Source organism: Coturnix japonica, chromosome 11 (genome assembly GCF_001577835.2).
Source record: "Coturnix japonica isolate 7356 chromosome 11, Coturnix japonica 2.1, whole genome shotgun sequence".
In the NCBI taxonomy this organism is placed as follows: Eukaryota; Metazoa; Chordata; class Aves; order Galliformes; family Phasianidae; genus Coturnix; species Coturnix japonica.
The window spans coordinates 2,461,613-2,476,384 of record NC_029526.1 but is presented as its reverse complement, the minus strand read 5'-3'; the positions used below and the strand labels follow the sequence as shown (position 1 = coordinate 2,476,384).

Genomic DNA, 14,772 nt, shown 5'->3' with positions numbered 1-14,772 from the left:
CTGCTTACCAAAGAGGTGTGGGCATCTTCTAATGCTTTGACTCACTGTCCCCCAACAGAATCTTCTCAACAACGCTGTGTAAATTTGCTGGTCTACTCTTGTGGGATCCTTGTAATGCACACCTAGACGAGAAAAGGGGAAAGTGCTGAAATTTAAAGCAGCTCTCTCCAGCTACCACAATTTTTCAGCCCATGTATGCAGCTTCCATTGGCAGCTAGGTTTGCTGTCTTTTTTGCTGTAGGAAGCATGATGTTTAAACATGAGAACACTTACATGAGCTGCTCGTTGCTTGCTTAGAAAGGGTGATTTTTGCAGCTCCTGTTTCTGTGATCAGGCCCTGAGTTACGCTCTGCAGTGTATTAGACTTTAAGGTTATTCCTTTTCTTTGCCGCTGCCCAGCTTGCTTAATTGTCACGCTTACTTGTGCACATTATTTATAGTTATAGCTTAACTTTGTTTTCTTTTCATATTGTTGTCTTTTAATTTTAAACGTTAAATAAACACAATAAATCACTTTAAGGAAAAGTGAAATTTTATGAAGTCTCTTTTAGTTTTCCATCGTGTTATTACACTGCCTAACCATATATATTCCAGTACCTTTAACCTTTACCATGGGTGCTTTACAGCAGCACATGAGAAGGCCACAGTGTAAGTGTCTATTTAATGCAGCTCAGTGGTGTTGGAGGGAAGTTTGCTTTTCCTTTGAGATTGGTTTAGGCTTGCATTGCTTTTCAGCATGTATGAAGTTCTTAGGGGATTGTGTTAATGTTATTATAGAACACTTTTAAGCATGAAAAGCCTGATTTATATTTCGGATTTGTAACATGCATAGGTTTTCTCTAAATTATTATGAGTGCATTTTGTTTTGTTGCAATATTTTTCCTAGCAATGTTGTTGGAGCGTCCAGTTTCACATTCATCTGTTGTTTAATCTAGTGTATATAAACCAGGAGTACAGTGCATACATACAAGCTTGTATTGCAAGGTGATCATTCAGAAAATGCACTTGATAACTTGCTGATATAACACACATCTGTTGGTGGGATGGGGATTTTCTTTTTGGTCTGTCTTTTCTGCCACTTTCCCCTCTTTCACTTTGCAGAATAACATTTAGGAACTCAGCCCCTTGCATCTTCTGCAGCATATGCAAGCTAAGCATAGAGAGTGAACATTTGCTCAGGAATAATGGAAGTAGTGTTAGAAGCAGTTCCAAGCAGTGCTCATGTAGAGTGCAGCCGTGCTGCCTGTGAGGCTGTACCCCTGCAGCTGCTGGCACCGGGTATACTTTGCTAAACTGAGTTGAGCTCCAGCTCTGCACAGGCTTCTGTAGGGTCTCTGCTGACTGGGACAGCGTTATGAGTCTGTCTCCCGGTGCTGTTACCTCTAGAACTGTTGTGTATGTATCCATTGTTAAGGAAGGTGGAGATAGCTTTAATTGGAAATCAGCTTTGTCACTGTGACCCTGCTTGGAAGTTACTCAAGTTTTTGAATAGGTCTGGCTTGTAATTTTTATAGTTCCTAGTATTAAGAGTGAATACATTTCACAGTTCCTACATTCAGCCTGTGTTTCATCATGTTAAGACTGAGTTTTTGTTGAGGAAGATGGATGGGTGGAGTCACAGTGTTGAGAATCTTGGAAAAGAAGGCTGCTGTAAATGCTGTATTAATACATTTACTTAAGTATTCTGTATGTATTATTTACTCTAAGTATTCTAAAACAATAGAGATTTATCCAAAGTGTTTTGGTATTACAATAAAATATTTTGTGAAGATGGAGTCTTGCATCAAGTAGTGAAAGGAAATTATCCTTAATTAATGAGTCCCTATGTGTCCCCCTTCCAATGGGATGATAAGAGCGGAATGTGTTGTGAGCTGGTTGTGTTGCTGTAATTAATGATTGACTTAACAAATGAAGGGCAAGAAGCCTGTCACAACACTGATGGTCAGAGCAGCTTTGTCTGTACTTTGACATCAGTAAATGGTTCAATTTTGCATTTATATACATGGTTATCAACTCTGGTAACCTGGACTTTATTAGTGACTGAGGTTTTAGGGTTCTTTTTCTCTGAATTAAGCTCTTTGTTCTGAGAACTCTAGTGAGAACAAAAAGATTATACACACTTGAAAGAATTTCAACCTATCAACAGTAGCAATATGTATATAAATGCAAATAAATGAAAACCTTTAAGAAATTTGATGGAAGTTAATTATAGGACAGAATATTGCGTTTAATAAAGGCTGCTGTGACTTTAAGTTTTCTGTACCTTTAGTGACAGGTACTTTTCCTTTGCTGTAACAAGGATCTGAAGAGGTAAGGATTGTTCAAGCCATGGGAAGATGTGACTTTTTGATTTAGCATTATTACATCTGTTTTTCTGCTTGTCTGTGCACAAGTGAATTGCTGATGGTAGCTGGAGTCAAGGAGGCAGAATTTGAACTTCAGAGCTGAAGCTTCTACTTCAGTTATGTACATTTTGTGGTTGAAGTTGGACTGGGCTGACCTTTCCAAGGTAAAGGAGATTTGGGGACAACGGAATCCAGAATTCCTTCTTTCCATCTCTGCAAAGCAGCGTAGTTCCCTTGCTGTAGTAATGGCCTGGAGGTCGCTCAGCCCCAGACAACAGAAATTCCAAACTGCTTCCTTTCTCTTTCCTCTCATACTCCCACTCTAAAAAAAACCCAGGAAACTGAACAAGCATGCAAACTGAGTGCTGCTCTTTCATACAAATGCAGAAAAAATCAACTCATTTGTAATACATCTGTATTGTTGTTTTTTTTTCATCAGCTCCTGGGCTACAGCGAAAAGCCTGTAAACCTGCAGATGTTCATCGGAACTGCAGACGATCGCTACTTGAGGCCTCACGCGTTTTACCAGGTGCACCGAATCACTGGAAAAACTGTTGCTACAGCAAGTCAGGAGATAATCATTGCCAGCACAAAAGTTTTGGAAATACCACTCCTTCCTGAGAATAATATGTCAGCCAGGTACTTTGCAGCTCTTCAGTTGATATGTCTTCTTTTTTTTTCTTTCCCATTTGTACCAAAGAAACATCTAGTAAAACAGCACAGTTGTGATTCATGATATAAGTGTCAGCACTCAGAAATAAGTCTTAGGGAAGCAGGGAAATAAGGAAGTTCATGTGATTGATGGGAAGATGGACAACTTGGGGTTTATACTTTCCCAGCTAATCTGTATGTATGACCCCACGTTCATGGAATTGCATGTGAACTATAACTGGCTGGTAGAGTTGTATGTTAATGTAGCTCTTTTATTTCTAATGAGACTTCTGAGTTACAGATCTCAAGCTACTTCCATCATATGCTCTGGACCCACAGTAACAGCCCTCAGAAGCTTCTGTGTTATTTGACTGAAGTACTGTGTGGCTTATATCAATGATCAGTAACCACACAGAATGGTAGCTGGGATGTGACAGCTGCAGTTCTGTCATTTTCTCTTCTTAAGCTCAACTAAATATCATCCTTGTAAATGTTTACAGTGCTACGTAGCTTACTTTGAATAACGCTAGAGGTACAAACTTCTAGCTGCTGAACATATAAAATCTGCTGACATTTGACACTAACATCTGTTAATGGAAACATTTAAAACAGCATAACATGGGGAAAATTTGAATGTTATTCATTCTTTAAAAGAAGGGCCTGCAGAGTATACTTACTTAAGCAAAAGTTTGATTCATTTTCTTCCATTTCTCTTCTAATCCATCCTTCCTCACCTCTCTCCAGTATCGACTGTGCGGGTATTTTGAAGCTTCGCAATTCAGATATTGAGCTCCGTAAAGGGGAGACAGATATTGGAAGAAAGAACACCAGAGTGCGACTCGTGTTTCGTGTTCACATCCCACAGCCTAGTGGAAAAGTCTTATCCCTGCAGACTGCTTCCATACCTGTTGAATGCTGTAAGATGGCTTTATGTGTAATTCATACCCACATTTCCTGCATGTGTCAGTAATAATGTCATTCTGATGTTATTTATGGTCAGAATATCTGTAATGATTTTGTGTAGAAAGTATTGTGTGTAAGGAGCTTAGTTAAGAAAAAATGATACCTGCTTAAGGATGGTACTTAGCAGTGGGTAACCTGAAGGTTCTGAGGAGCAGTGTGTTTTAGGCTTTAAACCTAATACTGCAGTCGCACAGTTAGCAGGAACAAGGAAACAAATGCGTCACATAAGAAAGTAACTTTTGTATGTTTATATATATATGTATATACACACTATATATATATATATATATATATATATATTATAATTTATATATTATATAAATTTAAATTTATATATTTTATAAATTACATTATATAGATTTATAATTTATATTTTATATAAATTACATTTTATAGATTTATAATTTATATATTATATAAATTTCATTATATAGATTTATAATTTATATTTTATATATATATATATATATTTATAAATTTAAAAATGCATTTGCTGTAGCAGTAGAATCCGTTGGGTTTTATGGCTTCTTGGTCGATTTAAGAATTCTGTTGATCTGTAAATAGAGCAAACAGGTTGAATAATGCACAACTACAATTTATCTTCTTAGGTATAATATAAATATATTTGTATATATCTATAGGTGACCGTTATAGTTTCTGCTCCAGTTCTACAGTTTATGGCTGTAGGAGAATTATTGTTCGCAGTTGTGACAATAGCAGTAATATTTTTCTTCCTTTTTTTGTTGTTTTAAAGCTCAGCGATCAGCTCAAGAACTTCCTCAGATTGAGAAATACAGCATCAATAGTTGCTCAGTCAATGGAGGCCATGAAATGGTAGTAACGGGATCTAATTTCCTTCCAGAATCAAAAATTATATTTTTTGAGAAAGGACAAGGTAAATGATTCCCTACTCTTATTTCTTAGAAACAAAACAGAATCACTACCTGAGCTTAATTGTAGGAAGAAAGGATGTTCTTAGAAATGAAAAAGTCAGTCTGAAGTATCAATTTGAAACTTCAGTTTGAGCACGGATCTATAGGTGGTGGTTGGCAGAGATTGCTGAGAACAGCACTTGTGATTTGGGAAGGCAGCTGCAGCATGACTGGCTTTGAATAAAGATGCAGTTGATGGATCATACCCTTTATTTTCTCCTCTTTCATATAACAAGAAAAGGTGAAAAGTAAGCATGGGAACTAATGGGCATATAGTGTTTTTATTGATATTTTTGGTGTTACTTCATGTTTTATCATTACATGGAACTTTATTTATTTTGCTTGGAGGCTTTTGGTTGCAATCAGAGCTTTTTCAAAGGCGCTAGCTTAGCTCTCCTGTTATTTTAGATTAAAGTTCTAATATATGTATCAATGAATAGATTAAAAATATATGATAAAATATATATTATCACAAAACCTGATATTAAAACTGGGTGAAAAGTCTCTGATTCTTCAGAGCTGCAGTCTGAGGGATAACTTTGTTTTGGTGGTTGTATCACAAACATACAGGCTTAGTTCTGTGTTTAAATTCCAGCGGTGATTATTTAACTTGTTTAAATGTAATGCTTTCTATACTAAAAGGAAGATTAGGGAAAGAGACGTCAGTGTGGTAGGACACCTAGTCCTGAATTTTCAACTATTTTTTATGGGTATTAATTTAAGGAAGAAGCACAAAGATAACAGTGCAAATCCAGAACAAATACAAAACCAGGAAGGAATGCTGGATAATCCAGCATCTTGCAGTAATGTATGTATATATGCATGTGTGCACCTCTGTTTATCACTAAACAGCGTAAGTTAAAAGGTTGCAGCTAAGTCCAAGACTTCCACATCCTTGTTGTTCTTAAATATTTAAATAAAAGTGTGGTGTTTGTTTTAATTGGCAAACGTAGCTTAAATTGGTTTTTTTTAGCATATTATATATTTTGATATCCACATTTTTGGGTAGCCCTTTTGAGGAATCGTTGCTGCTGGACAGTAGATTGAGGATGGCAGGTTATGCTAGGTCAGAGCAGGGAGGAGGTTCACCAAGCTGCAGTGACTTCCCTCACAGCACAGACTGTTGCCACATAGTTGAACTACAGAGCCCTGGTTCTGCAGCATGTATTTGTCTTCAGTGTATAACTTTTGGATATGTACTGGCAAATACAGTATATCTCATATGGTGACTGAATCTGTAAATCTGCAGCATGTTTGTGTGAATAATCCAAAGTAATATGGGTTATTTAACTTCAATTTTAGAAATGATTTGGGAAAAAAAAAAAAACCTCCAACCACACCTGCCTCCTTTAGAGCCAGATCCAGCTGTTTGTAATCAGGTTCTGTTAAATGCAGCTTCACTGTGTCTGGGCAGTACTGAAGCTCCAAAGAATCCCTATGTAGTGCAATCTGTTTAAAATGTATCTCTCACTGGATGGCTGCTTTATGACTGACAGTAAATGCACTTCTCAAGTATTTAAGTGTTTAAGGATTTTACAAAATGCTTTTTGCTTCAATTATTTGTTAATTTCTCCCAACAGATGGCCGACCTCAGTGGGAGGTAGAAGGGAAAATAATTAGGGAAAAGTGTCAAGGGGTGAGAAACTTTCTTTTTTCTTTCTTTAGAAATTATGTTTAAAAGTGAGGAACAACTCATCTTCATTGTTCTGAAATTTAAACTTCATTTAGCAAAGCAGATCATTGGGTGATTCAGACAGACAACTGGAGACTTCTAAATGGCCTTGATTCTTTACAATGGCCATTAAGATGACCTGCTGAAAGAACTGGAAGTAGCGTGCTTGAGAAAACATTGCAAGAAGAAATTCAGATTGGACAAAAAGAAAACTGAAGATAAATTTTGTAAGATGACAAGTAGTTTCCAGTGCATTAGAATTGTTCTTTCAAACCGAAGTGATCCAAAGGGCGATTCTTGTTGATTCCTGTTGTATTTTATGCACTGGAATGTAAATTAAGCATTATTAGCTGTGTCTCTTTAATTGCAAGTGTTACCTTCAGAATGCTTGGGTTTAGGAAAGAAAAAAAAAGTCTCTGGTTAGCAGTTTGTCAATACTACTGCTTTGATATGTAATATAGGCATAAATGTGAAGTTCATCTGTTGTGGAATAGCATTTTGCTTTAGTTTTACTGTAAAACTGTTTTGGTTCTTCTGTGATTAACATATTAAATTTGCATTTAATATGTAAAACTTTCTTTTTAACTTTCTAATAGGCAAACATCATACTTGAAGTTCCACCGTACCACAACAAAACTATTACAGCTGCAGTTCAAGTGCAGTTTTATCTCTGCAATGGCAAGAGGAAAAAAAGCCAATCTCAGCGCTTTACTTACACACCAGGTACTAAATCTAAATAAAAAATGAAAAACTGCATTTTATGCATTTAAGGTAAACATTTGAAAGTAATAAACCACAGTGCTACAACTACAGCCAAGTATTGCTTTGTTATGTTTTCAGAGTAATTTGCATTTTACCATTCTTTGAGGATGATTATAAACCCCAGAACTTGCTCTTCTCATTGATCAGTGATGACACGGCAGGCAATGAGGTCACACAGTGTCAGTTCTGTGCATTTTTATTTTTTTCTTTCCAGACACAGTGCAGCCTATTCCAAGAAATTATTTTTGAACTTGAACAGAAGTGAAATCTGTGTGTTTTAGTTAATGAGAAAACTATTAAGATGTATAAAGCCTCCTGCTTTGGCTGCAGCTTCCTTGCTAATAGGAAATTTGTGCCCATTGAGAATGGTCACACTTCACAGGGGACAAATGATGAATCCAGATCCTTTACTGCTGTTGACTTGAGGTCAGATACCTGAAGAAGTCTTTTATATGAATATTGAAACAGTCTTCAAACAGTGCTGGCAAAGAAAGCTTCCATTAATTTACAGTGTTTAAAATAAGCTCTGCTTGCTGCTTGTACTCTAAAATTACGGACTTCGTGCATAATTTGAGCAGCGTTACTAAAGTATGTGGTACACTAGGTCTACATTGGTTGTGTTATCAAATATCTGATGCTATTTGGGAGAGTATCAGCTCCCAAGATAATTACAAAAATATCATCTAAGATGCATCTTGTATGAGAAATCCACATTCAAAGTGGAATGAAGTAATGAAGTGTGCTATTTAAATAAGAAACTATTCTGCTCATAACTGCAGCTATAGTTGTACAGATATTTTAAACATCCAATTATTAATACGTTTAACACTTCAGCAGCAATGTAAAATGTAGAATAGCAACCAAAATGTAAAAATAAGTAACTATTTTTCTACAGTTTGTTCTTAAAATCTGTTTGTGTGCTTACCTGTGGCTTCAAAACAGGAAAAAATCAGAGACCAGTAAAAGTGGTGTCTGGTTTTAAAAGAAAAAAAAGCAGTTTTACCTTGTGCCTCGTTCTGAATTCTTGTCTGACTGTTTTTAGTAAAGCCTGTTAGCAGTCCCTGCACACCCACCCCTGGTGAGCTTCATCTCATACTACTGGACTTATTCTGGCTGGGTTGCAATAAGAACCGTGCACTGCTTAGGAAGGTAGTTTAGAACGGAGATAACTGCCTTTGAATAAATGCTAGAAGGATTCTTCTCCCTTTATGCCTGTAACGCTAATTCTTGAAGTCAAAGAAAATGAAAGCAGTGCAAAAGGAAAAGGGAAATTAGAATAAGGATATTAGCAGTGCTATTGTGGCTGTTAAATGACAGTTAGTGCGTATTTTCATCCCGTGATAAATGAATTGGAATTGTAATGCACAATTTTATTTTTCTAGTTATAATGAAGCAAGAGCACAGAGATGAGGTGGATTTGTCTACTGTTCCATCTTTGGCACTGCCGCACACAAGCAATGTCCAGGGCCTGCATTCAATCCGAACTCAGTTGCCTTCACCAGAGCAAGGGCATCCTCATGATAACTTACTGTCTACATCACCCAGGAGCCTTGTGTGTCCAGTTCAACCACCATATACAGCAATGGTGACCTCAGCAGTATCCCACCTGTCGCATATGCAAGGTAGAAACCTTAGTCCAAGTGAAGAGTGTCATGTTTTGCCCCCTGCTGTGGTTCAGTCTTTTCAGGTAACATCAGCACCTCCTGTGAGGCCTTCCTATCAGCCTATGCAGTCCAATGATGTGTACAATGAACAGTCTGGTCTTCCCATGAACTCTGCCTCCAGCCAAGGATTTGATGCTATTTCATTTCAGCAAGACACAGCTGTACCTCATCTGATAAATCTTAGCTGCCAAGCTCTACCACCAATGCCATTCCATTCTTCAAACCCAGGGTCTGTGTCAACGTCAAGTACAGCAGGGCACCCGCTAGCACGCTCAGCACATTCAGGACAGTCATCTTCACACCTGTCATCAATGGGATACCATTGCCCAAGCACTGGGCAGCCCTCTATCCCTTCTGCAATGAGTCACTCCCTTGGGCCGTCTTCTCCCCAGCTGCAGCAAGTCCCATACCATTCTACAAACCCAGCATCCACTTCCCCTTCCCCAACAGCTTCCCATCCTTTGGTCCATTCACCGCTGTCTGGACCGTCGTCACCCCAGCTACAACCTATGCCTTACCAATCTCCTAGCTCAGGACCTGCCTCATCTCCCCCACCAGCCACTGTAAGTCAGTCGGGACAGCACTCCCCTCAAGCACATAGTCCTGCACTGGGAGGTCTTAATGCAGCTTCGTCCTTAGTGCACCACGCCGTGTGCGATTCATCTCCGTTTTCACCAGATGGGGCAGCTATTAGCATTAAACCAGAACCTGAAGATCGGGAATTGAATTTTCAGATAGGACTACAAGACATCACACTGGATGATGGTAAGTGGATTTAATACTTTAATACTGGGGTATAATTGCATTAAACCAAAACTCATTGAAGAAAAGGGTTATTTTGTTTAAATAACACTCCTCTTCATAGAAGTATATTTGTACTATCAAAATAAGTCATATTTTTGCATCCAAAGCAATTACTTATTTAAAACTAATAGCAGTCACAGAGTTGACATAGTTAAGCACACAGTTTGCCTGTAGCCTTTGTTTTTAGTCATAAAACAGGGCCAGAGAATTAACTTCTGTGTATTTACACTTGATATACAAGAAATTAATTTGAAACCTCTTCCAATTGTCTTTCTGGCATATTTCAACATATGTCTGAGTTACATAAAACATAAATGTAGTTCAGATCATGGTTTCACGGAGCTATCCCAGTTTTTGCTGAAAGTACAGCACGTGCATTTTGTCATCATCTTAGTCACTTTGTAGATGTTCTGTAGGAAAGCTGCCATCATTCAGCACCTCTGCTCACTGTAGCTGTTGGCTTTCTCCTTACCACTTTGGCTACATTTTTGAGAAATTCACCAGCTTACTGTAAACAGGGACCGTGGTGGGAGGCATTCTGGTGTGAGGGCCAGACCATAAAATCCTCAAATACCTGGACAGTGTTAATTTACAAAACCAAGTGGAAAGTAGCAGTTATCAGGTGCAATGTATTGGGAGTATTTTAGGTGTATGTGAGAAGAAATTTAAAGAACACGTCAGACTGAAGTGACTGAAAGAGCAGAAGGCCTGACCTTAAAAGGTATGTAGAAGATATTTGATATTAATGATGGGCACCTTACTAGTAACTGTTTTCTACGCTAGGTTTAGATGTATTTTTTTAGTTATCCCTTGCAGTTATTTAATTACAGCAGCAGTAACAATAACAAAGGCTAAGTGTAGGCTATTTGTTAAATATCCACATCAGTCCCATTTCCTTCAATAAGTAGTGAAAAAAAAAAAGTAAAAAATGCCCTTAAAGACACCACATATTGGGAGGAAAAAAAATGGGAAAAAAAAGGTAGTACAGTTGGACTTTCAATTACATGGCAAAGTACTTAACACCCTGCTTTTAGAAAAAATATTAGCATGCAATTTACAAGCTACACGTCAACCAGTCAGCTTTCATCGAATTAGGAAGGAAAGAAGAGACCGATTCTTTCCAGGACCCACAGAGAGGAGAAGAGGAAGGCTTTATAAAACAGAATATTTAAAATTTCCACTTCCGTGCTAGAGCAGTCTAATAGTTCTACAGAGTGTCACATCAGAACCTGCCTCTTTTCTTATCCTACTTCCCTTCACACCCATAAAAATTGAAATTGAAAAACAAAACCACCAACCATAAACAAACCATTGAAATATTGTAGTTAAACTCTTCACGCTGTAAGCATTTACCATTTATGTGCAGCTCAGCTTGGAAGTTCCTGTCTGGAAGTTGGAATGAATGCACAGTAGAGAAAAGAAAGCCAACTTTTTTTTCCCCCTATAGCACAAATTGAAACTTCTAGAAACCATTTCTGCTGCTTAACAATGAAATTATTGAATTGTTGCTATGCTGACAAACATCATATTCTTTTAATAGCAGGAAAAGCTGAAAGAGCCATGCTTAAAGTGTACCCATTTGCTAATATGTTAGAGAAATGTAATCAACATGCAGAAAACAAAAATGACCACAGTTTCAATAGTTATTATTCTTTAAAATAATGCTGGCTCTGGAAGTTCAGATCTTATAACCCATGACTACTTTATTTACTTCTTAGATCAAAAACAGCGCATTTTCAAATGCTACGCAACCCCCTGGCATCAGCTGTACATTTACAGGTGCAGAAATGTTGTTCAATATTGCTGCCATTCAGTGATTGAATCACTCAGAAGCAGAATTCTGAGAAATGGAAAACTGGTGGGTTTTACTCCTTTTCTATCTGCCAGTTCAGGTTGGATGCGGAGCCTGAAACTCACTGTCCCAAAAGTCTTAAAGAGCACAGTGGCATGAACTGAGCTGCTCAGCGTTCTCAACAGGAACACATACATCCTCTGTTTAACCAGGTTGTAGTTGAACAAATGAAAAGATGTTTAGACAGGAACTTTTTTTAATGTATCTAATGTTTTATAGTGGTTTATGAAACGATTAGGAGAATTTGCTTTTGTTTATTATTGAATTTGAGATTCCATACAAAAGAGCTAGACACAAATTGCAGATGAATTACTCTAATGTTATGAAAACTAAAAAAAATCCAAACACAAGTTCACATATAAATAAATGCTAATACAGGGTGTTCTCCCAAGTAATGTATCATACATGAAAACTATATTTAGCTGGAAAATGGGCTTTTAAATAGGTTACCAATTAAGGCAAGTAAATTGCCCTCAAAATAATTCTACAGCATAAAATTTAAACAAAAAATTAAATTGGTTATCTGGATTAGCGCTCTTCAGTATTGCACTCAGTAGCTTAAAACAAACAAGAAGTCTGACAGCACAAATAATATTCTTTTAGTAAGGTGCGCTATTTTAAAATCAGCGTAGTAAATGGTTTCTTTGCCAAGAAAATAAACTACTGGAACAGAATTTGAGTGCTGCACAAAATGCTACTTCTAATTACTAAGCTGTTTAGTTTGCCAGAATAGGTTTTTATTTATTTATTTTTAAATAACTACTATCCACCTTCATAATTATGTAAATTCCTTTAAGCAAGACTCCCCAAAGTCTTCAGTGCCCCTTCAGCCAACATCCAGCCTGCTGCTTCAGGACACATCCCTTCATCCCCCAGAAATCCATAACTTAGTGTGGAACTGCAGAGCTCCTCCTTCAGTCTTGATCCAGCACCTCATGGAAGGTGCAATGTCTGGATTCACTCTTCTCAGATTTTTTGCAGCATCACAAACAGTTGGCAGTGACCAGAACAGAGCGCTGTTTTAGTTCAGTTCTGTTCCTTTGCCCATAGCACGAGTGAGGCCCTCTTCAAACTGAGTGAAAAAAGCTTTCAGAATTGGAAAGCAGATCATTTACCTGGATTACACAAATTACAAGTAACATGTATTTTGGGCTGCTACATAAAAGGCATTATGAAAACATCTTTTCCTGCTAAGGACTTTCCAGTAGTCCTTCTACACAAGCTGATGGCACCGCATAAGAGCAGCTTCCTACACTTTATTTGTCCCATTCCTTTCTCCACCTTCTCCCCTCCTTCCTTTAGCAGCCTGCATTAAGTCCTTTCTCTGCCCATCTTCCCAGGCTGACATTTCCCTGGATAGGTAGCAGAATATTTAGGGCTGCAAGCAAATGTAAACAAGAAAGCTGCAACAGTTGGTCGTTTCAGCCCTTTCCTGTATATGTGGTCCATTCTGTGTTCTGTTGTGGAATCATCTAATAGAGGACCCATTTCTTTACAATGAGAAAAACATTAGTCAAAGTTGCCTTCAATCTCCTTGTCTGATGAGGCCCTGTTAATTTTTTCACTTTAAAACACAAACAAAACAACTTCCACTGTGGCAGTTTGCCTATCACACTGTCGAGTTCTAGATTTCAAGCTATTCTAATAGTGATGATCTTCCAAGAATATAAGTTTGTTTTACAGTTTAGGAGCAGTTTTACCTTGTATTTCATGGCTTTTTCCTACAGAGATGATATGTCTAACAACTGAATTTAACCATTTTAAGGTATTATGTTAGGCTGTATTCAGCAACTCAGGATGACCTTCTGCTAATCCTCTAACATTCTGTTACTCATTACATCTCTGTTACTTCAAGCAGGAGATCAGAACATCTAGTACGTGGATTTATTATAAATCATAAGTAGAAATCCTCTAACAGCTTTGTGTACATAAAGCAATGATTTGGCTCTGTCAGATGTGTGCCATGTAGAATTCTAAGCCACTTGCATTCATTCATTATAATAGTTCTGTTATATATCTCTAGTCAGTCAGCTCTCTTGCTTGGAAGCTCAGACCAAAGATCTTCTGGTAAAGGCCAGAATAGATCATTACAGGTAGCTTTTTGCTTCAGCTTAACTTCTGTACAAGCTGTAGTTGAACCTTCATAGCAATAACTAGCGAGGAAATTTTGAAGAATGACTGTGATATTCCTCTATATCTAAATAAAACCTATGAATTAACAGTTACTAATTTAAGCAGCTTCCTGCACAGCAAAGCAGTCAAGGTCTACAGTAACACAAGGAATACCAAATGCCAGAACAACCTGTTGCATTTTGCAGCATGCCTTGACCTGGATAGTTGTGGCAAGAACTGCAGCCTGCAATGTATGCAGAACCCACAGAATGCTCGCAGTGCTAAATGCCATTCAGAAAATTAGACTAGTTCATCAAGGTTGTGTTTAAATACCATCTTTCCTTGTATTCTACATATTAGATACAATATTGCAATAAAACAATATACAGTTCTACACAGGTTGCTCTGAAAGTAACGCCTCCTTTAGTTTTCATGGAAGCTACAACAGATACAAAGAGCACGATAACAGCATTTGATAGAGCAGGTTCTCAGCTGCATGACACTGCTGCTCAGCACTCACAACCATTAGCTGTGCATTTTTGTCAGCAGTGAGCAGGTGCCTGCATACAACGCTCATAAAAACATGCACCAATGGAAGTGAGACACTGTTGCTGCTGCCACTGCTGAAAACACATCACCCACTACCTCACTGTGCTCACATCCTCTGGTCAGTATCTATGAGTATTCAGATGCATCAGTGAATGCCACCGAGTGCCAATTTTCTGTATGGAGTAGGAATTCAATGGACACACCTTTGCTTCCTTTACACTTCCATGTCAGATGCCATTTTGTCAGGCTGTCCCTCTGCTGCAATCTGTCACACAGCAACAAAATGTAATGGAGGGTTCAGCCTTTACTGCCTCACCACCAGCATCTGCCAATTACCTTGTGGGCTAATGTAATAGGAGGCATTACTTTTGGAGCAGCCCTCAGTCCTCCTCATAAGCTTATGGACTTCTTCAATGACATCCTGAGGCTGAACAAGATGGTAGGGAAAAAAAATGTATGGAAATGT

General features: G+C 37.9%; 1 protein-coding gene across 2 annotated transcripts in view; it reads left to right on the top strand.

Annotated features, from left to right (window-relative positions):
• NFATC3 (nuclear factor of activated T cells 3) overlaps nucleotides 1-14,772 on the top strand; it is a 58,486-nt gene that overhangs the window by 31,335 nt on the left and 12,379 nt on the right. For both annotated transcript variants that reach the window (XM_015873799.2, XM_015873798.2), the window contains exons 4-9: nucleotides 2,785-2,984; nucleotides 3,741-3,913; nucleotides 4,714-4,854; nucleotides 6,472-6,527; nucleotides 7,160-7,286; nucleotides 8,708-9,754. In XM_015873799.2, coding sequence (XP_015729285.1) covers nucleotides 2,785-2,984; nucleotides 3,741-3,913; nucleotides 4,714-4,854; nucleotides 6,472-6,527; nucleotides 7,160-7,286; nucleotides 8,708-9,754 — 1,744 coding nt within the window. The remainder of the gene's footprint in view (nucleotides 1-2,784; nucleotides 2,985-3,740; nucleotides 3,914-4,713; nucleotides 4,855-6,471; nucleotides 6,528-7,159; nucleotides 7,287-8,707; nucleotides 9,755-14,772) is intronic.